Genomic DNA, 27,490 nt, shown 5'->3' on the forward strand with positions numbered 1-27,490 from the left:
TTCTGTTATCTTTTGCTTATATTTTATTTTATTACACTATAAGCATCAAAACATTATTTGTTAGGTTCACTGTATATACATTGCACTGTAATCAGTTCCTGATAAAGTGTACAATTACAGACCTCCTCAGCCTGTGTTCCACTCTGTCTTCTAAATTCTGAAAGGTTAATAGCCCTCCCAAAACACTTGTAGTGATAGTACAATCCCCTGTTGTACACACAAAACATCCTGTATGACAATACTATATAATTAGCCCACTTAAGGACCTCTTTGATTTAAAGTGCTGGAGCATGGAAGGATAACAGTAGAGTGGCACAAAGATTCAAATTGTCTCCAGACAATTAGGACCATATGCTAATGGCTATTCCCTGTTGGTTAGGAGCACGCCCCAGGGAGATGGCACTGTGTGCTTCATGGCCCACGGAAAAAATGAGAGAACGATACACACACATACATCACTTTACACCCAAGCTTTTTTTTAGAGCAGAAGCCTATTGTTCACAGCAAACTTTTTGCTGAGCCAGCTAAAACCAACTAACGCAAGCTGTAAAGCCTGCGCTTTGCTGATAAACTTTCTTGCAAATTATATAGCGAGACGTTTAAAATCTGATGAAAACACAAGACTCTGGAAAACACATTAATAATAGGCACTGTCTCTCTCTGCAGATCCTCTTTTATATGGAATAATATAGAAAACTGTCTCTCAGACTCCTTTAATTTATGCATTGTATAGAAGGGATCATCTAAAAAGTTTACTTGCTCTCATTTATCCTATAAGTAATCGCTGTCTTTTTTTTAATTTATTTATTTTTTATTTTGTCATGTTATAGGCCACAAAATAAAGTGTGGATACGTGAGCTATGAGTGAATCCTGCTCTTGTGTTTGGATTCCAAACAGTAAAGTGTTACACTGATAATTGGGCCAGACTGTGGAGTTTTGTTCCACACTTGACTGAACTGCTATCCTCACATTAACAGTCAGCAAAATGGTCAGCATACCTCCTAAATATTACCATAACATTTGTTACATGTTGACTAGATGTGCTGTATTTGGATACAGGAAACCTAGACATCTTTATTAATTGGTGTAATTCATCAAAAACTAAGCTCAAACTCCTTTAACTTAGCTCTTAAATAAAAATGTGTGTAGCTAAATTAGACATAGACATAGCTGTCTGGCTATAGATATCCATGCTTGTTATTCCTGTCTCAAACAGACCCATGTTGTGCAGTGTTTTGCTCTTTAAGATTTTATATTTAACTTGAGCAGACAGAGACAGTTACAGCTTTCTCCTTCTTTGTGGCTAAGCAGGACCAGGGTAACCAAGGCAAAGAAGGATTCTGCATATCCTTCTGACCCACCCTGCAAATGAGAGGTTGCTATAGTGCAGTGGCTGCTCTTAATTACAACCAAAGAGTTGCAAACATGTAGAGTTACAGCAAACGGGTCCCGCCATGCTGCCAGGCCAGTGGACAAGCCTCGCAGTGTGTGGAGGCCACAGACAGCTCGCTATGCTCCATGCTACCCACAGTTAACTCCCACGCCCCCACTGCAGCCCATTGCGCCTGCTGCCTCATCAAGTTCCCCGGTAGAAATTGCAGGGTGGCAGGGGAATCATATCTGTAACTGTGACCGCACTGACAATGAAATGTCATGGTCCCTGTTCAGCTTGGCTGGGACATTAGGGAGGGAGGATTGTCTGTTTAGATCCATGCACACCATAACAGCTGCTTAACTTTGGTCCAAGGCAGAAATGCATCCTTTTAAATAAGCTAAAGGAATGTGGGTCTATACAGATCTATACACGTTCATCTGAACATTTTATGTATAAATGCAGGCGTGAAAACGAACAGCCTATGGAAAACATTTTTTTCATCATAAAGTGAAATTTTTGGTCCTCTATGAAACAGCGACCACATATAACTTCAAACTTCAACATTATACGAAACCTGCATTTCTAAACATTAATTTAACAAAAATATTAACATAATAATTCTTCCACCAGTTTCTGATATCAACTTGCTGTTTTTTTTTTTTTTTATGATCTTTAAAAGGAGGGTGGTTTGAGTTTTCCTGCATGTACATACATTTTTTTCCTTTTTATTTTTCTTTGTGTTTTTTAAAATATACATACATTTTTAAATCTCTTGACAATATTAAATAGATTTTTAACATCTGCGTTTCAGTTTGGTCATTTCTAAACCCATCATGTCTTCTTTGTGAGCCAGTCCTCAGTGGGATTTTTTTAGTGTGCTGTGAACAATCATTCAATTGGAAAGTCCACTTCCATTTCAGGATCTGTTAACAAAATGTCTTTGAGAACCCTGATTTGATACAGAATTAATATTTCATATTTCAATGACTACAAGATACCCAGTCCCTGTGTCACTAAAACATCCCCAAACCATGACATTTCCACTTACGTGCCTCACAGTTAGTGAGAGGTTTATTCTAAAATGTTTCTAGTCTTCTGTGGCCCGATATATTTTATCTTTCCACATCACATCAGTACAAAAGTCTTGGATTTGCTTCGATGTTTCCTGGAAATCTACTGGTTCTGCTCTAAAGCTTTTTTTTTTTTTTTGCCCCTGGCAGACCTCCCACACTGATCAATTTTGTGCTATCTCTTTCTGATAGAAAACACTTTGACAACAAGTAAAAAGGGTTACTTGCAGATCCTGTGATGAAATGTGAAGGTTCTTGGAGATATTATTTTGCATCAAACAACCTACTTGTGGTTTGAATTTGCCAGAATGGTCCATCTTAGATCAATTGGTAGTCATTTTAGATGATTGTTTTTGTTTGTATATATATATATATATATATATATATATATATATATATATATATATATATTGTACATATATTTGATTTTTCAAAACTTCTCGTTAGACTCTCAGGTAACTGAGCTTTTGAGATCATGTCATTGTGATAATACACTTTAATAGAAAAAAGGAAACCAAAGCCATTATCTTTGAAGTTTGGAAAAGATCAACATGTTATATCTGGGTAGGCTCTACTCATTGGCATCTTTTCTGGAATTAATTATTTTAATTTTATTGATCTAAAGTGTGATAAATGTAAAACTGTACTTACCTTTTCCATTTGACTGATTCGTGCATTTGATACTAACACAGACATCATAGTGTAAATTTTATGCATCATTGTATTTGTTGAAATGTATCACATATTTTACACAGGATCAAGTTCCTGCTTGCTCAAAACATTTTGTGCAATTTCCATGAAATGTGTTTGCTTTCTAATGGAAGAAAAATGATATTGTCCCACTCACCTGCCTGTTCCTTTCATCCATGATTCTGGTGATCTGTATCTTCTTCCTCCCCATGGCTGGGTGTTTTCCTGTCTCTCAGACACCTCAACGATATCAAAACAACACGCTTTCTTCACCCACTCCCCTAGTACATTGTGCAACAGTCTTTCTTCTTGTGTACTCTTCCACTCTTCTCTGTACACTCTTCAACAGGCCACACCACAATCTGCAAGAGACAAAAACAAAACGTTAACTTGTCCATCACGGTGTCTCTTTAAGCACTTTTAACCCTTTCAAGCATAACTTATAAAGAAATAGTGGCACATGTTTTTATATAATATCTTACTTTTAAAGACATATACAGTACAGCAACGCTTTTTAGATGATTTTATATTTCTTAATTATATTTAACTTTTCATTTATTTTCAAATATTCTTCAAAATATTAATAAAAATAATATGTTTTCGTATTTTTACAATATGAACTTTCTTTAAAAATACAGCTGTGTCATTTAAATTTCCTGTTAATCGCTGACTCATTGATGACTCACTGATGTTTACTGAAGTGGCAGACATACAAATAAACCTTCCCCACCTATGAATATACTAGAAAACAGCTGTCAAACAGGGTATCCACTGTAGTGGACAATATTCATGAAAGGGTTAAGTACCGGAGTATCTGGCACATTCAGAAAAAGACATACAGTACCTAACATGATTTCTATTACTTTTGTATGATGTCAGCTTCTTGTGTACTATACACAACAAGGGCTATGCAGCCTTACAGACTAGTTGTTTAACAATTAAAATGTTTCTTTCATGCAGAGCAGGCAGCACAATATCAGGAAACCATGAGATATGTAATGTTATAGTTGAAAATTGTGATTATGCTTTGACTTGTAACATAAAAACAAATACTACAATAATGAGGACCGCGCTGAACTTCTGCACCTCTGCATATAATTCAGAATTTCCTTTTAGTATAATATAGCCTTCATTTATAAAAATCTGTGCTTGTCCTATTTCATATCAACATGTATTTGCAATTTACATCTATTTTTGCAAAATGATCGTGCACATGTTTATGTTGTTATAATAACAAATTTGCAATATGTTGTGAAGCTACATCCACGGCCTAATGTTTAATGGGAAAGGAACAGTCCAAAATCTTAGTAATTTTTTCACTATTTGGACAGAAAGCTGAATGAGTTGGATCAATACCACATCTAATAAATATAGCCTGAGGTTTAGGATAGATAATACAGTCAGGGGACTAAGCTACAGCAGCTCGATCCTTTCCAAAAGTATCAAATTACATTTCCCAGCACCTTGAGCAGTATCTTCCTCAAGTTGCAGCAACCTGGTAACTACTCTGAATTGGTGTGAGTCAGTGCTCTCGGAACTGTCAGGTTGATCTCGTTTCTATGGCTAAGCGAAGTTAAACATTGGCTCTGCTTTCGATCTTTCTCTCAGCCTAAGCTAGCTAGTAATTTGCCTTCGTATTATTTTAACATTGTAATCATGATACTGGCATAAACATATACCCTAATATCATCGGCAAAAAGAAAACAAATATATAATGTAATTTCTACACAATTTCTGCCTTTTGTGTGTCATTCATTGGAAGCTAAAATGGCTAAGATTTTATTCCTTAAGAGTTCATAGCATCAACTGAGGCATAAAATAACAAAAAATGTAATATAAGCCGTGTTAATATGCTTTTTAAGGAGACTAGGTTGAATATTTTCATCAAACTGAAAAAAGCAACACATGTTTAAGAAATGAACATTTACACTTAATGCCACTAAAATTAAGCATATTTACTCAGTGCATGTTTTGGTAGCATTTTACAAAGTTCACTCTACTATCAAAAAAAAGTATTCTCTCTTCCACTTTCTGAGATGTTATAGCAACGTTTCCTTACATTTTCTAAGCTGACCACACTGGTGCCAGCTTTGCTCTTAAGATGATTAAGAGAGCACCCTGTTTGGTGTTGACAGTAGGCTGGTTAAAATCTCCTGGGTTGGAGAAAGCCTGAAGGGATAAAAAAGAACTGGGGGTATATTCCCACATGAGCCTGTAACCTAGCCAGTAGTTCAAACCACAGTCTGCCCCAGGGAACATGTAACTCTGCCCTGTCTCGTCTCCTGTGCAAGAAGAGATATAGCCCCCTCCCTCGAGGCACATCCATCAATTACACCCAGCAAATAGAAAATATCTAAACAACTGCATTTTCCTTACAGTATGAGAACAAATGTAAGGTTAACAGCTCAGGCCATTAGATGCAGTCAGCATTTATGGGGGTGAGGATGCCAGAGACTGAATTGGCAGCAAAAACTAAAATGACCAGTTCCAGTGTCACACAGTCATTATGGGTTACAAATGGACTGGCATTATAGTGTCTGGCTGTCTGAATCGGGGCTCCACTGTAGGCAAACTTGACTGAGATCACCTTGCTAACTACCCACGCACAGCTGTCAGAGCCAGGAAAGCAACTGCCTGAACCCCCACAAAGAATTTCCCCAAACCACATCACAGCAGACCTGGAGGAATGACAATGTTCTAGTTGATTTACTGTTTCACACACATAAGCTGACATAGCCATGTTCAAATTAAAGGGACTGTGTGGCAGCTGATTTTAATTATCTCAAAGATTTAACAGGAACACAAATTTTTTATTAATGCAAACAGCAATCAATTATAATAGTAAAAATAGCTTTAAATTGAATGGATTACTTTATGATTAATTCAATATTGCATGTTAAAGGAATCTTTTAACTTATTTTCACACATCAGGGGGAGGGGGATAATTCAATCTAAAATTGTATGATAAAACATTAGCTTTAGAGCTCTCACAGCTTCCTCCCAGACAGGCAGGTGATAAATTTGACAACAATCAGTGTTGTTAATTTTATGTGCATTCATTGTATTTTTGCAGACCATTATCCACACATATATGTACATTTTAATTGCAGCTTAACTAGGAGTCACCACTGAAGACCCTTCAGTCTTGCAATTTCTTTCAATGTGTGAGAAGAAATTAGCTAGTACCGAGGCACCTTAACACATAGGCAAGTGCATTGTTTTTCTGTATTACAGTTAAACAGTTCAAATTTAGAATTTTAGAGGAATAATAATAATATTCATTTCTCATGCACATATATAAAATGACAAACTTAGAAGATATTCAGGCATTCAGACTTCAAGTTTTTATTTGCTTTCAAATAGTGTCAACATTAATCCAAAGTGATTTGAAATCTAAAGCAGAAAACTTAATTATATTATTATAATTATAGACTGCTGTTGATCATATTATGATACTCTTTAATTTAGATCAAATAATGATCCTCAGAGTAAAATGGGAAAATTTCATCTGACTTCTTCTACTCAGTTACACATGTCAGTAGATTTCAGCTTACAAAGGAGAACAATGTCTGCAGTGTAGCAGAGTACATATTAGGCATGACACTCTTTGAGTGCTAGAAAGAGTATCTGTTATGGTCTAAATCATGTGCTCTTGTTGCATGTGAGTATGTACGTGTAAGAAACAGAGGCAAAGAGGAGAAACTTAAAAGGAGAAAACTAAAGGATGAAGCAAGATAAGAACAACATGAGACTATGGGGTCCTCCCAGCAAAATACAGACATCCAATGAATGAGATATCAGTTGTAATCACTGAGGCGCATGAGTATAAAAAAATAGAATACTTTAATAGCCCAATAGCTTCATTGTAATCCTGATGGGCAATTCCTCACATCAAAGTTAAAGTGCTTGTCTTTCCTACTGACTGACTCAAGTCACATTGTGGCATAAGTTAAATACTAAAATCAGCCACCAAACGCAGCTATTTTGCTACCTGTGTTATGTTTATTTGAGGAAACTGCTGGTTAACGAATCATTAATGAACTCTTCTATTACTAATGTATTCTTTAGTTCATAGGCGGAGGCTGGCTTCTTGGACTTAAGTAGTTAGATGAAATAGTAGCTTAGCTCATCCACCTCAAGAGTTCCAGGAAAACAAAGCAAAGAAAAGATGGTGTTTCACTTCCCCAAAATCAGCTGGAAAACTTGAGACATTCTTGACTGGCCACCCAACTTTCCAGACAAAACATAAAACTACAAGTACATGATGTGTAGATTGTCATCTTAAATTTGCAATCTGGAAACAAAGTTTGTTGCCAACCATTGTAGATTTGTTACCAACTTTACACAAATAAGCATAAGAAGATTTGTGAAAGAATAAGTCTGTGGTAAGGTCAGCCAGAAAGTGTACTGAACTAAGATAATACAGACAACAAAATGGTTCATCAAGTGAGCTAAATTCCGAGTTTACTTCAAAGCACATAAATATCTCAGTCTGTAAAAACAAGTTACCATGCAGCTGTTGCACTACAGTGTTATCAATCTAATCTAGTTTTTTTGTAAATATTAATTATTTGGACCTATAAAGTGGGGCAAGTAGAGCCCAAGTTTGAAAGCACCAAAATTTTTGTTTGCACTTTTTGGCTTTGAATCATTTGTTTACAGAAGGGTGAAAGTCCAACTGAGACTCCTCTCTCTTCTTTGTGAGCTACATCATAAATTATTTGGGGGAAAAAAATAATAATTGACTTGGGGAAATTTATAATTACAGGTGTGTGAGTGTGTGTAGGTGTGTGTGTGTGTGTGTGTATGAGAGAGAGAGAGAGAGAGAGAGAGAGTGAGTCAGCACTGCAATAGACTTGTTGTTTTTTATTATTATTATTTTTATTTATTAGTTTATTTGTGCACATCAATGATCATCTATAAAAACGGATTATAGCTAAAAAGCTCATTTGCATCCGTAGTCCCTGGCAGGTGAAGACAGGTTGCTACCTGTCAAGTGTGTACTTCTTTTTTCATCCATCATCAGCTGGAAAAGGCTCCAGTCTTCTGCAATCCATTATGTTTCTTTGCTTTTTTTTCCTCATTTACTGAAGTTTTAATCAGCATGATTATCACACTAGCTCACTTATTTAAAAAGTAATTAAATATATGAATAGAATTTACATTAACATATCAGATCAGAGTATCCTTGGCTTGAACATAGACAGCAGCACATTATACAACAGCATTTCATGACTTTAAAAAGCCCTTTACCTTTCCCACTTTGATATAAACCAGTACAGCACTTCTGAAAGATGCTTACCAAACATTTGTAACCCATAAATCAATGTGCAGAGAATATGTCACCATAGGAACAGCCACATCAGCTTGACAGAAAGTCAATGAGACATGTTTAACACAAGTCCATCCCTTATTTCAGTGTACCCTCTATTACTATAAGCACAGTTTAGAATATGCTACACAAGTAATTGAGCAGAGCTGAACCCATCGAAAATGAGATGTGGGAACAATTTAGTGGCAGGGATGCCAGTTTTCTTCATTCTTCCTTCTTAAGATGAACCACTGAGAGACTAGGAAGCTTGGTGACAGCCCTGGCACTTTCACAATCAATAAAACATGCTCAGTTCCCTGTGTAATTACTGGATCCACCATGTTCTCCTACCTTTCTCCTTGTATGCCTGCATATACTCCACACTTTGTTAAAGAATTACTCCCTCAACTGCTGCCCTATATAAACAAAAACATTACATAGTGCATTTGAGTCATGAGCTTTATCTAATGAGCAAAAAAAAAAAAGGCCAGTAGGATTCTGTAAGTAATACATCTAAGATGTATTAGCTAAAACTACTCTGCTTCAAATAATGTTTTTTAGTCAAACACGTCAAGAAAGGGGCCAAATAATTTAATTAATTAATTAAAGTTTATTAGCAGACTCAAGTCCATATGAATCACAAATACAATACATATAAAACACACAACTAGTAAATAAATAAGTACATAAAAAACACAGATCACCTAAACTACATACAGACATTTCATCCAGTGCATCCTTAAACTGGATGAGTAACGGGCACAACTCTGGAGGGGATCTGAGAGAGCCACCACAAGTGCATTTGTGGAGACATCCAGGCGCTGCAAGAACTTATACATATAATTCCTCAACAGCGCCTTGAATGTCCTCACCCCAGCAGAGACAAACATTAAACTGGCACTTCCTCCTCTGGGAACCTTGAGTACTATTCTCATAGCATCATTGTATGCAACTTGTAATTTTCGGATGGCTGATTTTTTATAAGATGACCACAAATGGGCCATATAGAGTGGTGTACAATATGCTTTAAAAAGGGACACCTTTACTGCCCTAGAACAAAAACCAAATTTACGTGCAATTATGTTGGCCTGTGCATATAACTTGCAACATTGTCTGTATATATCCTCATCATCGCACATATCATCCCTTAAAATATAACCAAGATATTTAATCTGATGGCAAACATCAAGCCTCCTATTACAAAGCTTAAAAACTGGAAAATTCAGCGATTTATCCTGCTTAATTCTACAGATTAGGACAGCACTCTTGCTGGCATTATACTTTATGTCGTATTCCTCCCCGTATTCTGCACATATATTAAGAAGTTGCTGCAGCCCAGCACTACTTGGACTAAATAAAACGGGAATTTTAAGAATTTATTCTAATGTTATACAAATATCAACTAATTGCCTCCCCCTTTTTGAAGGTGATGGACAGTAGCCAAAGTCTTGAGCACAGCCATGACAGTTGCTCTTCCTGTGCAAAACAGAGTTAGTCTCAGTATCCTACCACAAACCATGGGCAGACAAGACTCGACTTCCTGCCCCTCCATTTCCTGTTATTCAGGACCCTTCTGTATGCCCTATGCAGGGGGAGGTGGTGGAGAGGAAGAAAGGGAGGGACCACCTTTGGGACACCCTTCCCTTCTGATCCTTCCACTTATTACCTTCCTGAATGTAAGTCTGAGACTAAACAACAACAACAGCTCATCTCAAGTGGCCTTGCTCCGTGTGCTCACTGTATTTACTGGAAGGATCATTACACAGGATGGTTGCACAACCTGTGCGGGACCCTTTGCCATTTGCTTCACAATCAGTAGATACAGCACTTTTCCTTTTATTCAAACACTCCACGGGTTACAGAAGAATAGATCATAGGTCTCACAATGCAAATTTACATTTAGACATGATTAAGACAGAGCCACATTTCCTAAAATGCAACAGCATCTTGCAGTAATCTGATGTGCACTGATGATAAGACCCTGTAAGCTAATTCATGACAAAGCTTTTACTCAAAGTGTCAGCGCCATAGCTCGGTTATGATTAGCCTTCTGGCAGAATGAAGACAAAAAAGTAAAGCAGGCTAAATCCATAATTTTACAGATTTGCTTCAGCGCCGCCTTGAAACCAGTGCAGTAGGAAAAAGAACATCTACCTCTTTGTTCTTGCCTTCATCAGGAAGTGCTGTACCTGTAAATGGGGCTGTTGGCCTGAGGGGAGTGGAGGCAAGCCAGTCCTCTCCTGAGCTCTCCCTCTTCCCTTTTGTGAGGGTGTGCTTATCTGCCTCTCCAGCAGTGAAAAGCAGGATTGTGGCCCTTGCAGCATCAGTAGTGTTAATGTCTCCTGATGCTAATCTGACACACGGCTGATCCCTCAACAACCACTTTCTTCTTCTTTCTTCTTCTTTTTAAGCCCACCCCCTTCTTTCTTTCTATTTTGCTTGCTTTTTCACATGATTTATTCCTTTCTTTTTGTCTCTTCCTTTCTTTGAACTCATGTTATACATTCCCTCACCTCAGTTTCCAAGGCGACTAATGAGATATAATTAATAAGAGCTATTGCAAGGGCATTTGAACAAAAAAAACTGAAACAGGAGGCTTTGAGAAATGTAAAAAGGGGCAGTCTGCAAAAACTGGAAATTCTGCAGCACTTCCCCTTCCTCTGTAAAGCATTGCTTGGGGTGTCATTTCTCATAGAGAGGAGTGATTTGAATAACATTTCAAGGAAAGACGATAATGGTTGTGTTATGAACACCCCTGTAGGTGTTGAAGGCAATACAAATTCAAATAGTTAGCATAAAAGAAAACCCAGTCACTAAAAGATTTGAAAAGCTAGAGCGAGCAACGATAAATCTAAGACTGCTTACAGATTCTATCGTTGCAGGTTTCTTGTCTTAATTCATAAAACAATTACTAATCAGTTTACATCAGACTCAATTAATGAAGATACAAAAATGCATTTTTCAAAAGGGAGCAGTGACCTGCACAGTAGGGACAGTCACAAAGCCAGCACGGAGAGCCTGCACGGAAATGGCAGCCAAGCAGACAGCGAGTGGTTAATCTGCCCTGATGACTGAAAGCTCAGTCCAACTCTCCAATGACCCAGCTGTAATCCCACATTGGATCAATGCAAGTTCAAACAATCCTCCATGCTGCTAGCACCTTGCTTGGACTGGGGGATGGTGCTGTAAGACAGGGACCTGGAGACAGAAAGCTACTTATCACCTTCAAAATGACATCAAAAGGAAAGAAAGCCCACAGGATGAACCTGCTCTCACTGAGAAAATGTGCAACGGCCGCATTATACAGATGACTGAATGGAAATTATGTTGCTCCTTCAGATAAATACCAGACATGTATCCAATCTACCAAATATGAATGACGATGAGTGGATATAACAAGCAATAACCGAAGGACATCATATGCTGACAGCCTAACCAGACAGGCATCCTCCATCTCACTCTCACAGCACTGTCAGGGGATGAGAGGACTATGCAAGGTGACTTTGACTAAGTGCCTAGGGGGTTTCATGAGAAAACGCCATTGACATTACATTAATTTCATGTCTCTTTTTTAACTGACTTAGTGCCACAGAGCACTGGATAGCGCAAAAAAATGAAACAGACATTCTGCCTTACCTTCAAGGCACAGGCGGCAGGGATCTAGAGGCCAGGAAGACAACAGTGACAAATAGGTAACGTGATCTTCTACCAACACACTCCTATTTTTAAGAGTCATTCAACAGAGAAATGAGACATTCGCCCAACAGAGGAGGATAAATGCTCATTGGAAACTTTTCCACTGCACTTCACACTTGTTTGGGTTTGATAACAGGTGTGTGAAAGTGAGATGGCAAGAAAGCAAGAGAAAGGTGGGGGAGAGTGGGAGACAGAAGGCACTATGTCTGTGTTAACTATGTAGGAAAACGTAAGAGAAACAAGACTAAAAGAAGCAACCCGCGCTCATCCCATCCCACCTCTGTGGTAGTGTGCGGTAGCAGCGTTGTAACATAATTACTGCTGGGACACTTCTATTCCCAATGATCCATTTGCGTCAGTCAGGTTTTCAAGCCCAGCCAATGAATGGATTCTCAGTTTCTCAAGGATAAAGAGATGACCCTCACCTAACAGTTATATCCATTTCATGTAGAAAAGCTACTCTCCTCCTCAAGATAAATCCCTTGATGCATATTGGAGTGAAACTTTTATGAACAAAGAAAATGATGAGAACTTCCTCAATGCAAGGGCAGCGTGATGAATTATGTCTCATTAAAAATGAATGCTCTTGACAACAGAGAAATATTAGACGGAACAGTTCAGTTGCTTTAGTGCACCACCAACGCCTGTTTTAGCTTCTTAAGTAATACTGCCACACTTACGTTACAGACTTGAGTGCCTGATTTAAAAATAAATAAATAAATGAGCACCTGGATTTGTTGAAAAATCTTGATGTGAAAGAAATCACTGTCCTCACTGACTGGATACTGGATCCTCATAATTCTAAATTTCTTTCAATCCTAGTAATATTCAGATTATTATGTGTGCATTTACATCAGGGCTTCTATGAAGTTGAACTAAAACATTTTAAAATCATATTATGTGTTTCCAGTCAAGGATGAGAAAAACCTTTCCAGAGGACCATCAAGCGAGTGATGGCAAAGGTATCTCCCAAACTCTATTATTTTTTACTGCCAATGGTTTTGCATTTAGTCTTTGAACCAGGGCTTATGCACTATGTTATGCACTTTGGGGTCATAATGTAACATCCTGTCTCAAAGATACTTTATTGACACAGTAATCCCAACAGAGATCTATCAGTAGACAAAAACTGAAGTCATGGCATCATTTAAGAGAGTATGTAGGATAGGTTTGACATGTCATATGTGCCACACTGCCATAGAATCTAAGGCAGCTCGATGATCATTTTATAATCACATGACAGCCCTCAGAATCATAATTAAATCAAACCATGCAGTACCTTGAACTTCCCAACCTCTATTACACAATGACTGAAATTATTTAGAGTGAATTATTTTTATTGTATTACTTTTATTGCAATGGTTGGAAGATTTTTGTAACTTTAAACTGATCAGTAACTGCAGTAAATTCTAGTGAGACGTGCAAAAGTTTGTATTTTTTATGCTGGTCATCTTATATTTTAAGGATGGAAAACATCCAAGACAGAAGTTTAGTTCTTTGTTTCACTGTATATTCTCTGATTACATTTATGCAAATCAGTGCATATTTAACTAGATAATACATAATTAGCATATTTAAATGTAAAACTTCAGAAAATTTGTAATACAAAAAGGAAAGATCTAAAAGTAATCAGCTGGGGAGTTCTCATTGTGAAATCTTTTGACCTTAAAGGTGTTTCCAGACAGCTTTTTAGAGTTGTTTTCTAAAAATAATTTTTTCTTCATATTAATTCCTATTTCTGGTAAGTAATAGATATAAGTGAGACCACTGTTGTGTAAACAACAATAGTCTCACTGCCTCACAGACTAAAGCATCGATATAACATGACGAATTTCTCTTATAGGCTGACCTGTTGACCCTTAGAAATCATCTCTAATCAGCCAACCTACAGACTGTCATGCCATATTTGTAAAATACAACTGACAGACTAATGGTTACCTACTCGCTTCATATTAACCCTGTTGGTTTAACAAATTACACCTTAGAGCAAAGCTCTCATCATCAACATTCCTTGTGACAGTGTGTCAGTTTAACAAGTCAGTGTCTTGACATGGTACAACATCCATATCCAACACTCTTAATGAATGAACACTTCCTGTATCACACTTTGCTCTAATTAGGTTACAGTACGTGTTTAGGATCTAAGTATCAAAGTTAGTATTCTGTTTTTTCCTTTCTTTCTTTTTTTCTTTTGCATACCGCTCTCCCTGTTTTCCTGCCAGCTGCACACAGACACTAAGATGCAAATACAAATAAAAACTAATGCATGCATGGTCCTAGAGGTTTATGAATTTGCATAAAATTACAGTGTAGTGCTGCGGTCTGATACGGGATGATGGCATGTGTCCATTTGCATGGTTGTCAATCACAAGTTGGACTTCTCACCAGGGAACAATAGTAATGTCGACCCCATGGGGAGCAACAGTCCCCCAACCCCCCAGGATCCCTACAGTCTGTGTTCAGTGTCATGGCAGCCTTTTGATGTTGCACAGACCGCAACTCAAAAATGGTAAACAGCAAAGATGAACCAAGATCTTCCTCCAGGGGGACTCAACAGTGTGAGGATATTAGAAAAGTTATGCATAATGTGTCTCAGCAGCAGCGTGCTTACCCAATCTCAACATTCAGAACCCAGATTAGACTTCTAGATATTCAATTCTTCCTTATTGTTTAAAGAATGTTGGTGCACATACATGTAGTCCATATTGTTTATGAGTAAAGATAAAGTCTGCTAGCAGAGTGTGCCTGCTCTTAATGGAAAAAAAAAATTTAAAAAGCTGAGAATAAATATTTGATTTTCTCTTCCCATTTTTATCTTCCACTCAATGCCTCTTTCCCACAGTGTTCCATTACATAAAAGGTTTATGCAATCTGAGCAGTGAGGATGGCCATGAGTCATAACAACAGTCAGGAGCTTGCTTTGGTAGCACTGATTCTTTTCTAGCTATTTTATATTATAGAATTAGTCTTTTAATTGTCTCACAAAGGGCCTGTGAGTCACACACTACATTTCATGTAAAGAATTTCAAATAAAACCTCTACTCACTCATTTCCCAACAGACCATGTGACCGAAAGATGCTGTATGTCTAAGATCTCATTTTGTTTATAGAGACATTTGGACAAATCTTTCTAATTGAATAACAAGTGATGATCTGAATTAGCTTTGCAGTAGATAACATTTTAAACAGGACTATCCCTGAAAATGTGCAAGATAGATCATGATCTCATTATTACTGATTCTTCTAAGTGAAAAAGGTGTGGTGATAATTTTCTTTTCTGTTTGACTCATGCTGACATCAATGAACAGCATTCCCCAAGGAAGTACTCGAATGAATATTTCTGCAGCTACAGCTCACAGTTTCTCCCAAATCAGATGATATGTGTTAGCTGTCACATGAACACTGTGTGCAAAAAAACTGATAGAGAGAAGAGGACAGACGGAGAAAGAGAAAGTCGAAGAAAAGCCCACGGGTCCCAGCTTCCGCTCGTCTCTCTCTAGGAATCTTTTTTCACTTTTGATTCCAGGTTAGACTCTGGTCCTGAGTCCCAGTCTCTGATAGCTCATAGCCCCTAGTCCTGAGCCCCGAGTCCGGCAGCCAATGATGAATGTCCCTCTACTCAATCCCTGGCAGCTGAAGCAGAGATTGAGGGGAGGAGGGAAAGAAAGTGAAGAACAACATGGTCTGACATGAATACAGGATGGCAACAGCTCACTGGTGGAAACGCTACACCATTTTCACCTAGATCTGCAGCCCACAGCACACAGATGGAAAGTGGACGGGGAGAAAGGGAGAGGACAGACGGGCAGACGCACAAACAGCGGGCAGACTCAACACCTCTCTCACAGTCACAGTCACACTATAGAGCGATGGGATCTAGAAACTGCCAATAATTTCTAAATGCCTTGAATTAAAAAACATAACTTTTCATTTAATTAAAAACAATGTAAAAAAGACAAATATAGCCATCCAAAAAAAGGAACATGTACAGTTTAGGGTGCAATATAAACTGTAAAAACCCAAAAGATGATAAGATAGCTTCTGCTTATTATGCTTGAGCAGGCTTACACATACCCTTATATGGGCAAGGTCAAAACAGGCAGTCATTATCCTGAATCTGCACAACCATCTATATCTTGAGCTATTGCAAAACTGTTTCAAAACTCGTGCATAAGGCGTTGTAGTGCTCACGCTGCTGCAGCTTAGCTCTAACAGAAGGGGAAAAGAATACTTTGAACTGCAAGTCAGAGCCCCACGGTGGGCCAAAGCAGCTTCCAGTGAGCAGAGGGGGCTGGGTCACTTCCCTTCCCTGTTCATATGCCTAATACGCAGCGGAATAAAGGGAGGAATCATGTCCCCCCCCGCCCCCCCAGCTGTCCTGGTTCACAAGGCTTCTCAGACAGACAGAAAAACAAGGATATTGTCGGCCAGGTCTCCTTCCTGCAGCTCATGGGGCCAAGGAGCTGGTCCAGCTGCAGGAGATCCAACTGTTATTTCCAGCAGCTACTGAAGTTTTAGTCAATTGGCTTGATGCATGAGCTGTGGCACCCAAGTCTCACAGCTGTAATTACTGCAGCAGCCGCTGATAAACACTTTTACAAACATTCTACTTCTTTCTATCTTGGGTAACATAATGGGATGTTAGATGAAATGGCAATAAGGGCTGCAACTGATGCTTTAGATAACCTATTTTAGCCAACTGTAACAACACAGCAGAGCCTATTAACACAAAGAACTTAGTGGACTCTTAAGAAAGTTGACTTTGCACACAGTCCAATTGTTTGTCTGTTGATGATGCTTCCACTTAAGTGACTCCATGCAAAGCCAGAGCAGTTAAATCTCCAGTGGGTAAAGCTTTTTAAAATCTACAGTTGAGCATCAGGAATTCAATAAAGTGGGGTATGTTAGCAATCATGGGAGATCTTTTGATCTAGTAAATTATATTATAATGTATTCCTTTGATTTATGTTTTTTTTTCAAAGTCTCATTAAAATACGGTTAAAATGCAACTCAGCAAAGAGATGTCTTTCTTAAGTTCAGTTTTGCTTTAAAAAAATTCAACTTAAAAATATGGCCACAATACTCTGCAGCAATATCACTGGTGTAACATCTACATGAAGGCAAACCTCAGTTTTGGGGCAAAAGCAAGAAACAAAAAAAAAAAAAAAGAACAAGAGGACACATAGGTTTATGGTGCGTTTCTTATAAGCGTGGCCCACTAACTTTAGAGATGATGTGCAGCATGATTCTGTGGTTTTCCTTGCAGTCCAGAAACCCAAAAAAGAGGAGGAAGCAGCTTAAACCTGCAAAATGACTCAGCTCGTCATCACCTTTGTTCCACCACATGCTTCCACAGTCTACTGTCACAAAAACCGCAGTGTGCATGTGCTAGTCCTCTGCTTGTTTGAGAAGGTATGCCATCAAAACTTAGCCATCAGTTCAAGGAATAGGACATTATGTCCAGTTAGTTAGAAAAAAAAGAAGAAGGAATTAAGAGGATCCTCTGCTGAGTCTCCCGCTTCCAGTTGAGGAGGTGTAGAGACCTCCAGCCAACACTTGTTTAAAGGGGACACAAGAAGATACAGAGCAGCCTTAAGCTGCTCTGTCCTGCTCAGCAGCACGTGCTGAGTGAGCCGAACACGGTGGCTTACCACCAGAGGTCTCAGTCAAGGGCAGGACAGTTGAAAGGTCAGTGCTGGCTGTCTGGCCGTACAAACAGCACCTCAGCGAGTAATGCTTTCACCCTCTGAGCTTACATCAGGCTGTTAAAAGGATTAAAAAATTACTGGTGTTTAAGAGCAGTGTTTTTCTTTTCTTTTCTTTTTTTACTGCCAGTGAGTTGTAGGTATTTATTTAGGAAGCTAAATATCACATATTATGGTGTTTACTTTAGCATAACACTTTTTGTGAATTTTAACAGCAAATATGTTAATGTCTCAAAATTCTATTTCACCATATAAAGTATAGTTTAATGTGTTCAAATAAATCCCAAAACAATTACTCAACCGCTCCAAGTGACAGTAATAAGTACATGTATTCCAGTTGATACGGCCATATCAGCCACTTGTACATACGTTTCAATACGACCCATAATGGTGTCTTGTAAAGTACCACCCCTCACAGCAAGAGGAAAAAAGGACTGACATGTGGCGTTTCCACATTGGAACAGGTGTTTCCACTAGCAAGCCAAACAATTCTTATAAGGAGGTTGGAATGTGGGATGGATGGCCTGTTACACTCCACACCGTCAATCTAACAACATGAAAATGTGTTCAAGTTCAGTATATGACAACTGTTGTTTTGTTGCAGTATATCCAGGTAATAAGGCTTTACTAAAACATTTTAATGCAATAACTTGGGTAGACTTAGAAATCCAAACTATTTGGTCAGAGTTAGGAAACTGCTACATTTAGGGTTTACATCATGACTATCAGGTTAACCTACACCGTTTTTTCAGTTAACAGGAAGTTGCTCTGACAACCACTAGGGGTTGCAAATTCTTCTGAATGGATATACGACTACAGGCTCATATTTTGGGAGGTGGACAACCTCAATCTGCAAATGACTGTTGTCAGACAGTTAAATGCTAACCCATACCACTGGCTCAAACAAAATCTAATCCTAGAGAAAAACACAATGAACTGAATCAGTGGAACCTCATTCTCAGGAAGCAGAGCTAACCAAAAACCCCAACATATCTTCCGCATATGGGATATTTGCTTATGAATTCCACACGAATCGTTGAATAAAAAAAAGAGGAAAAAAGAAAGCTAATTTAAATCAGTCAGTAAATTTGAAATAAAAAAAGTTTTCTGTTTTAAATCGGTCTGCTTTTTTTTAGTAATTAATTGAATTGAATTGAATTGAATTAAATTATACAAACAAACAAATAACATATCTATCTTGATCTACACAAATAACAGGTTGCCCATTTCTTGACCAAATAAGTATTTCCTCTTTATTGTACAGGGGACAGTCTACTGTTAAATGTGGTCTAAAACATTATCCACCAGGCTCAAGATTCTGCACATACGCTCCAGGTCTCACAGGAGAGCGTTGGAATCTCCGTATTGATGATGGAGCTCCAATAAACAATGATTCATGTTGTTAGGATGCTTTAGTTAAACAATAGCAAAGTTAAACACCAACAATAAGCATCACCATGCCTCTAACATATTGCTTTGTTTTTTAATAAAAATGCTGTCAGGTTTTGTAACTAAAATAGCTGTACATTCAAAAAGGAAACAGTCATTTAAATGATTAGATAAATTAATGTCACTGAACACAAACACATCTTATGATGTGTTTCACTGAGCAAATCCATCAAAAACTTTATTTGAGCTCAAACTTTTTAACTAAAACTCACTTGCAAAACGTACTCTACAAGCTTTCCTCAAATGTCACAACAATTTCTCAGAGGTATGCATCTCATTAAGCCAAGACAATTAGAGAAAAAAAACTTAAACCATGCATAAGATGTCAAAATATATTTAACAATCATATTCTGTTGTATACCACCATAATATCTGTAAGGGGTTTTAATTTTCTCTCTAAATCTGCTGTATAAAAGAGCATCTTGGCTTACCAAACAATCAGAGAAACACTATCCTCTTTATTGGACCAGAATGTTCTGCATCTATCTCTTATTGTGCACTCAATGCATCCTTGGCTTTCAGCTCTCTGGTGTTTTGTCCTCCTTGGGGAAAGAAAATGTCCTGGGAGGAGGAGAGTGGAGGAGAAAGACTTTCACTCAATGATTCAGAGGCATCGTGTAAACGCCAGCATTCTCTTTCTGACAACCAGCGTTAATTGCAGATCCGACTCGCCCACACACTCCACATTTCTCCTGGAAGGAGAGGCTGAGACACTGAGATTGAAGTGGGATGAGAAGTGCGGTAAAAGATGCTGCAGCTGCCCATTACTCGCACCATCACCACCTCTCATTTCTCCCTTTCCACTGAGAACTTGTGCTAAGACGCTAACAAGCACTTACGCACATTTACAGGAACATGCAGGGCCACAAAAACACAATGTCTAACAAGGCTGAAATGTTTCATAAACAGCAACAGTCATCAGAGATCTATCATGCAATAATATATTGTCCTTGATTAAATGATGCAGGGCAAAATCTAATAGTCCTATCATCAAACCTCTCTCTGTGTTTGTGTAATGGCCGAAGCAGAACATCTGGGGTCTCTGAGGTTAGGGCAACAATTCGCAGCATGTAAGACATTTCTGATGGCTCTATCTGTGCTTTCACTGCTTTGACTAATATATTACATAAATTGTTAACTTGATTTCTGCTCAGTAAAAGAATCCCTCATCCACACATTAGACATAAGAGCTCACGTGATGTGGATCATGAGCAACAAGGCCCATTACTGGCAAGGCCCGGGGCAGCATACAAGCTAATGACTGCAGATTGGATGGTACTTTAATGCTTTGCTTTAGAAATCATTGGCAACCAGCTGGTATGGTAATGTGCATGCTGTCTGAATAGTAACAACATAAAAAGGACAGTTAAAAATACAAGTTTGCTTTAAGACTGCTACAACAACTAGGATCCATGAAGATTTTCTTTTACAACAAATGTTATCATTGGTTTGTCCTGATGTTTGAGAGACACGCTGTATGCAGAAAATATTTCAACCCTGGAAATAATATTTTTTAAAACTGTTAACAATGCATCAAATATACACTTTACATATTCTGATAATAAATTGATTTAACCGGATTGTAACTGTGCAATAACAGCTTTCTTACTACACAAGCTGAAACATGCAAGATCACCTTAATCCTTCCATAGACCATCTTCATTACAGCAATAACTTGTAAGTAAGTAGTGAACAATTGCAGGTCGTATTTGCTCTTCTAACTGAATAAAAAGTACTCCTTCAGTGCAACATTAATGAGGCATGTAGAGTGAGGGCATACACTCGAAACATTTGAGAAGGTCAGGTTACGCTTGGCCATTTCCCACTCCAGCCAGAGGTTAAGGTCACCAGAGTGCCAGAGACTCAAAAAGCCACCAGTGAGCAAGGATCCTCTCCATTACAAGCTCCCAAACTGTTATTACAATTTACACTTTTATTAATAAAATTTGAGATCATCAAGTGAACTGAGTGAGAAGTCTACAAGACAGAAGGACACTTTACTTGAATTCACACCTCAGCTAAGCTTAGTTCAGCTTATTAACCCTGACACCTCGTTTTGAATAGAGGAATTTCTGTTATTGTATATTCATGTTGAGAAAATGCACAACTAACAACAGGCGCATTACTCAGTTTAGGTTTTAAAGCATGCACATTGAAATAATGATTCCTCTCTTTATTTGTAGCAATTCAAATACAGGCTGTACATAAGAATTATTTACCAATGCTCTATTTAAATGAGGTTGCGTGTTTTTAGAAGCTGCATAACACGGAAACATACAATTTACAGTAAACACATTGTCTGACAACTTCTATTACGACGATACTGTCACTGTGTGAGCAAGCCTATGATGGCTCAACAGTGTTATTACATGCACACTAATTACTGTTTTGCCCTAACGATGCCCCTGTTTTACAAGGCACAGCTTAACATTTCACTTTCAGAACCACACGACTAACTCTTAGGGACTTTTAAGACTCCCATTTGACAAATCCTGCAGAAACTACAGTGCAACTCATTACCGGTGTGAGATGAAACTTTCACAATTGCCAGATATCAACAGAGCGCGCGTCAGACTGCACCCTTTAACCTGGAACTTAGACATTTTATGGCATCGACGGCTCACAAATTCACTGTCACTCGTGTTAAATGACACGAAACGACTTTTTACATTATGTATAGCCGAAAGAGACGCACGAATAAGATAGACAGATTGATATAACGCCTCCCAAATCCACTCTACGTCTCCCTCTTGCGCTTTTCTACTCTCACTCTGTGCTGCTACAGTATCGCTGCCACACTCCGCAACATTGTTTCTATTTCCGTTACTCACCTTTACTCCCAAGTCAGTCGCTGCTGTATATAGACACTCTATATCGGTGACTCCAGTGGATAAACGTAATTTCAGTTCACATTTACACGCTGCCTGCTATTTTAGGGGGAGCTGACAAACTCAGAAAAGCCAATCTCCCTCTTGTCAGTGAGAGACTCCTCCCCATCTGACGGACTGCCTCTCCCTCTCCGTCCCCGCTACCCCCTCCCACTCCGAGTCTCTCTCACTCACAAAGTCAAAACATGTAGTAAGAAAAGTCTTCTGTTTTACTTCAACTTTGAAAAAAATGCAAATTAGGCTTTTAGAAGTCCTGCTGGATTTCACACAGTGTGGAATACACTATTTGTTTATGATTTTCCGTCATGGTTTTCACTGGATTGCTGTCATAGACTCATGAAAAACTCTGCCCAGTATCAGTGAAAAGCACACTAACCTTCTGAAAACTTAAGATAACAGGGCTCTTAACACAGAAACACTACTGTCTGACACGGAGGAAACAATTACTTGATTCTTTTCTGTTTTTCTGCCACACTAACTTTAAATCTGAGCAGCTTCTTTCTCAAACTGCTTAAGGGCTCGCCCTAGCCTTGTCACATACTACATTTGACGTCACATCTCTAAGACAACAGCAATGGAATTCATTGTAAAAGACATTTCCTGTGGCCAATGACGATCCAAAGCGCATGTTAAGCAGCCAATTGGAGCAAGAAGGAGGGACATGTTTGACTACGTCACGTGTGCATGCAGGATATGTGGAGGTGTGGTGACTGGCCCGACCTGATGTTTTTATTGGCATGTAGAGGCAGGTGCGATTCAGGACCAGCATGAACCCCGTCGTCTCATGAATTTATGTGTTTAGAAAGGATCGGATCAACAGCTGACCAGATGTAGACTTTATACTGGAAGAAATATGCGCAGGCATATGAACTGTAACAGTTTGGAGCTAGACCTTTTACAAGAAGGGCTGTAGTTATTGTACGTATTGAAAATGGTGTCTTTTCTGTTACTTTCTATGACCACTGACATTATTTGTCAGAAGTAGTTAGCTATGTGTTATGTCTTACTCTTCTACATTTACTAGATTATTCAAATACATTTTTAATAACCATTTTAATAGTTTCAATAGGCTAACTATAGTTCATTCCAAGTTAGGTAAAAAATCTGAACATAAGGCCTCTGAGGTATTTCTGTCTTCATTTGCCCCTACAAGTGCTTTAATCTATACAGTGTACAAGACAAGGCTATTATACAAGATCCAATGAAGTTCGTGTGGTTGAACATAAGTTCCTTAAGCTTTGTAAAGTTGCTTATTATTTAGAAGTAAATGCTCATCATGTATATGACTTCATCACTTATATGGATTAGGAATTTAAAGAGACATAAATAAAAACTTTTAGAGTCATTTAAAGGTTCAAACTGCAAACATTTCCCAGAATAACACTCTTTAAATTTTTTGGTTTTGTGTGTTTTAGAAGCGGCCTTTTAAATCTGTTACCTCTGAATAGCAAATAACAAAACACTGATGAGCAAAGTAAACCTTTTTGACATCCCGTGTCCATGCTCTTATAACTACTAAAGAATAAGGGTTCCCGCAAAGCTACATAATTAGTATTTGTCTTGTACAGCCTGCCTCCACAATCAGCAGTGGTTCCCAGCCCTGAAAGGAGACTATCAAGTCTGTCTCATCCTACCTGATTCCTTGTGGCTCTCGACCAAGGAGTCAACTACTCTTAATTATTTCTATCATTCATAAAAAAAAACAGCTCCTTTCCAACAAATAAATAAATAAATAAACATCACAACAGTTGATACAGCTTATGCTTGCCAGAATAATATCCATCTAAAAGAACATGAAAACACAAAGGCATTGCAATTTCCAGGATTTAACATGTCCGTTAGATTTAAAAGGATGTTCAGTCTGGCAAAATCTCTGCTAATTAAGGCAACACATCACGCACAAAAACTATTATGTACCCAAAGGTGCTTTTATGGCCAAGATAGGTATTACACTCCTGCTCTGTTGACCTTTCTTTTAGATTTTAGATTTCCCTGCCCCAGCCTATGATGCTTAATAATGTCCAAATACATACCCAAAAGGGCTGTGCCACATCAGTAACATCATGTTGAAGTAGTATTCCACCGATCATATGGAATGTGTTATGTAAGTCGAAATATATATATATATATATATATGAAAGGGTTTTGATATGAAAACTTAAAAAAAAAAAATAAGACAGCTGTTATTTTTATTGTGTCGCAAATGAGGTATTCTGCTCATGTGTTCTTTCTGACTAAGCTGACACTCCTAATATCTTCTCCACAGCCCTTGTATGTCAACATTTTCACCTCTTATCACCCCAAAGTTCTGCCAGCAACAATAGTAGCATATCATGCAGTAGAATAACATGTTTCTCTAATTTACATAATCGTGCAGAAGATCACATTTGCATTGAATTAACTAAAAACTTGAATCAATTTTGGTGTGAAACCAGAGGAATGTTTCACTCCACATCATGTGTAAGAAATAAAAACCTTGTGTTGCACTTGTGTCTCACCTTTTTTAGATGCTTTCACAGAACCTGCTGCTCCAATCTCCTTCCTCATGTGTATATTGACTTTCTTTATCTTGTCTTGTACAACTCTTCCTCTTCTTTTTACCGCTTTTGTGTCACTCCATCCATTGATTTACCTCAAAGCCAGACCAGCTGGCTTCGGATGCTTCCCCCCAAGCCCTACGAGGCCCGTCTTCACACCCTGCTTTTCCTCTTGTCCATTGGTTTCTCTGCGGGCAGAGTATAAGGGGGGCAGCAGTTTGAAGAGTAGGACCCCAGATGGACATAGACACATCGGCATGCGTTATGTGATGGGGCTTGGCTCTGGGCTCTATAGACCAGCCTCAGCTGTCAGTCATAACTCCAGAAGGTGTTGAGGATCTTTTTTCTTACTCTCTCAGATGGGTGAAAACAACTTTAAGGATCACATTTTCCACATCACAGAGATCAGTTTTACAGAAATGTTCCTAATGTTTGGGTCTTAACTGGAATTTGGAAAATGTAAAGTAAGTCCTGATAGTGCACATTATATTTTCTGGAAGACTTAAAGACATTTTTTTATCTTTATTAATCAAATTTCTATGTGTGGTACATTTGCCTTTTGAAATTAAGGGGGATCTGGTGTATATGACACACTGTCTTCAACCAGCTGCAGGGACGTGCCAAATAATGGTTTGTTCCAGCAGGGCTTTGATGCCGACAGCTGGCATTTCCAACATTGCACCAGACCGCAAATAGACCCAGACAATCTTTTGCTCCAATTAAAAAATGGATGCAGTAAGCTTTATTATAAGATATTCAAGTCAAGTTTGATCTACAATTATCAGAGAGAGAGGAAAAAATTCTTCATGTTCTAAATGAGAAAAGAAAATTTTCCAAGTTATGTGATTTGATTTGCTTGACAGCTGAGTTCTGAAATAACATTTAATTATCTAGGGCTCATTAAAACAACCTTCCTGAAAAGCTCTGAGCACCCCTCAGCAGGAGTCCCCATGTCCTCCACCTCCAGCACACCACACAGTCATGAGACAAGCATAAGCATTTCTGACTTTTCAGAAAACAACTCTATAATAAAAAGTGAAATTACCCTACACAAATACAAATGTGAGTTTTCACACAGCCACTGAAGAAGTAAAAAAAACTGTGCAAGGAGTAGTGAGCACTATGTTCATCGGCAATGCCAAAGTTTTTGATTTGGAAGAGTTTTATTTATTTTATTTTATTTTTAAAAATCATGTTTTCCACATCTTATTTCAAATATTTAACTGATTTCATATTTAGATACAAAAGTTTCCCGAATAAGTAGAATGAGACTCGACAGCATTCGTATGTTAGATAATCAAGAACTAAAAATTCTCCATGAGTCATAGGCATGGAAGTCCTTTCCCATCACCCACTGTAATTAAAAGTAACCAATGTCTCCCAGCTTCAAATATCACATGAGTGTTAATGTGAAGGAATGACGCTTGAAATGCTATAACTTTACTGAGGAAAGTGAAGCAGATGACACTCAGCACCCCAGAGAATCAGCTCAACAGAAAAGTGTCCAGTCAATGGTCAAATGCAGTCAAATGTTTTCATTGCAAAACAAGATAAAATGGGTTCAATGTTTTCTTATGCTGATTTAATGACAGGTATGAATCCACAAGAGTTTTGTGATGTTTTTCAATGTTGAATCTCACTTCCGTACAACTTTGAAGCTTTGCAGTAGGTGTTGTTGCATGTCTGCGCGCCTCCTGAGGCAGAGAACGACAGCATACAAAAAATCCTTATGAGGAGCTTATGATCCCTCTTGAGATTACCAGTCTCTTGGGTTTCTTAATGTATTCATGTCTGTTTATCACAATGTTCAATGCTTGTCAACTGTATGGAGGAGTCGCCCAGACATCTATCCATCCTGTCTTGTTGCTTGATGGCCCCCTTTTTTTCCCCCACCAGATGTGCTGCGATCCAGATAATAACAGAAGTTCTTTAATTATCTGCAACATTCACATGAGTCTGTAGTTCCATTTATAATATGTAGTTTCCGTCGAAGTGAGCTCATTAAAAATTTAACAAGGTCAGGAATTAAACAGCTCTTACCATTATTCATTTTCTCCCTAATTTCAAATATTATTTAATTAATCACCTGGAATGACTCAAATTATTCACAGTGCCATAAGTTGATGGGTGATAATAGTAAATTTCGTACTTAAAAACATCCATACATTCAAATTTGTAAAGAGCAAAGGGCGAGTCTGAAAATTGTGAGCTGCAGTATATTTTTGTTAGAGCCAGAAAAGCAACAACATTCAGCTACATGTACATGGTTTTTCAGTTCTGACATGAGACTGAAGCATCATTTTATACTTAGGCACTTCACTATTGGCTAATTTCACAGATCCTCTGACATGATGATTGCATCATATGCAAAAACATGTCTGAATGTGTCTGTGTATGTGTGAGTTTCTGACATTGCCAAAGCCAGTGAGCAGGTGCCATCACTTCTCATTTCCACCATTCACAGCAAAAAGACATGTTGAGGACAGGCTGGATCAAGAGAGTCTGTGAAAATGAATTTGTGGAAGACATCACAGTAATGTTGGCTTCTCTGTCAGTTTCAGCCAGACTTATCAGATTAATGTCACAATAATTTGTTAGATTAAACTGGTTGGAGAACTGGTTGTATTATTGTTACAATTATTATTATAATGATGATGATTGTTTTTGATCATTATTTGATTATGGAATACTTTTAGTAATGTCTGATAAATATGTTACATATTTAATCACCGTATTTTTGTGATTATTCATCTGATCAAACTCACATT

General features: G+C 38.1%; 1 protein-coding gene across 11 annotated transcripts in view; it reads right to left on the minus strand.

Moving 5' to 3' along the window:
* mef2aa (myocyte enhancer factor 2aa) overlaps nucleotides 1-24,898 on the minus strand; it is a 63,162-nt gene extending 38,264 nt beyond the window's left edge. For 8 of the 11 annotated variants that reach the window (XM_041996819.1, XM_041996816.1, XM_041996814.1 and 5 more), the window contains exons 1-2: nucleotides 22,129-22,285; nucleotides 3,294-3,498 (exon numbers count right to left, since the gene is read on the minus strand). In XM_041996819.1, the coding sequence (XP_041852753.1) occupies nucleotides 3,294-3,347 (54 nt within the window). In that variant the 5' untranslated portion in view covers nucleotides 3,348-3,498; nucleotides 22,129-22,285. Of the gene's footprint in view, nucleotides 1-3,293; nucleotides 3,499-19,728; nucleotides 19,859-22,128; nucleotides 22,286-24,683 lie in introns of those variants that run through there. The other 3 variants (XM_041996812.1, XM_041996810.1, XM_041996811.1) reach the window with 3 other exon arrangements.
* Nucleotides 24,899-27,490: the final 2,592 nt, after the last annotated feature.

The sequence above is a fragment of the Melanotaenia boesemani genome, chromosome 10, assembly GCF_017639745.1.
Source record: "Melanotaenia boesemani isolate fMelBoe1 chromosome 10, fMelBoe1.pri, whole genome shotgun sequence".
NCBI classification, from domain to species: domain Eukaryota; kingdom Metazoa; phylum Chordata; class Actinopteri; order Atheriniformes; family Melanotaeniidae; genus Melanotaenia; species Melanotaenia boesemani.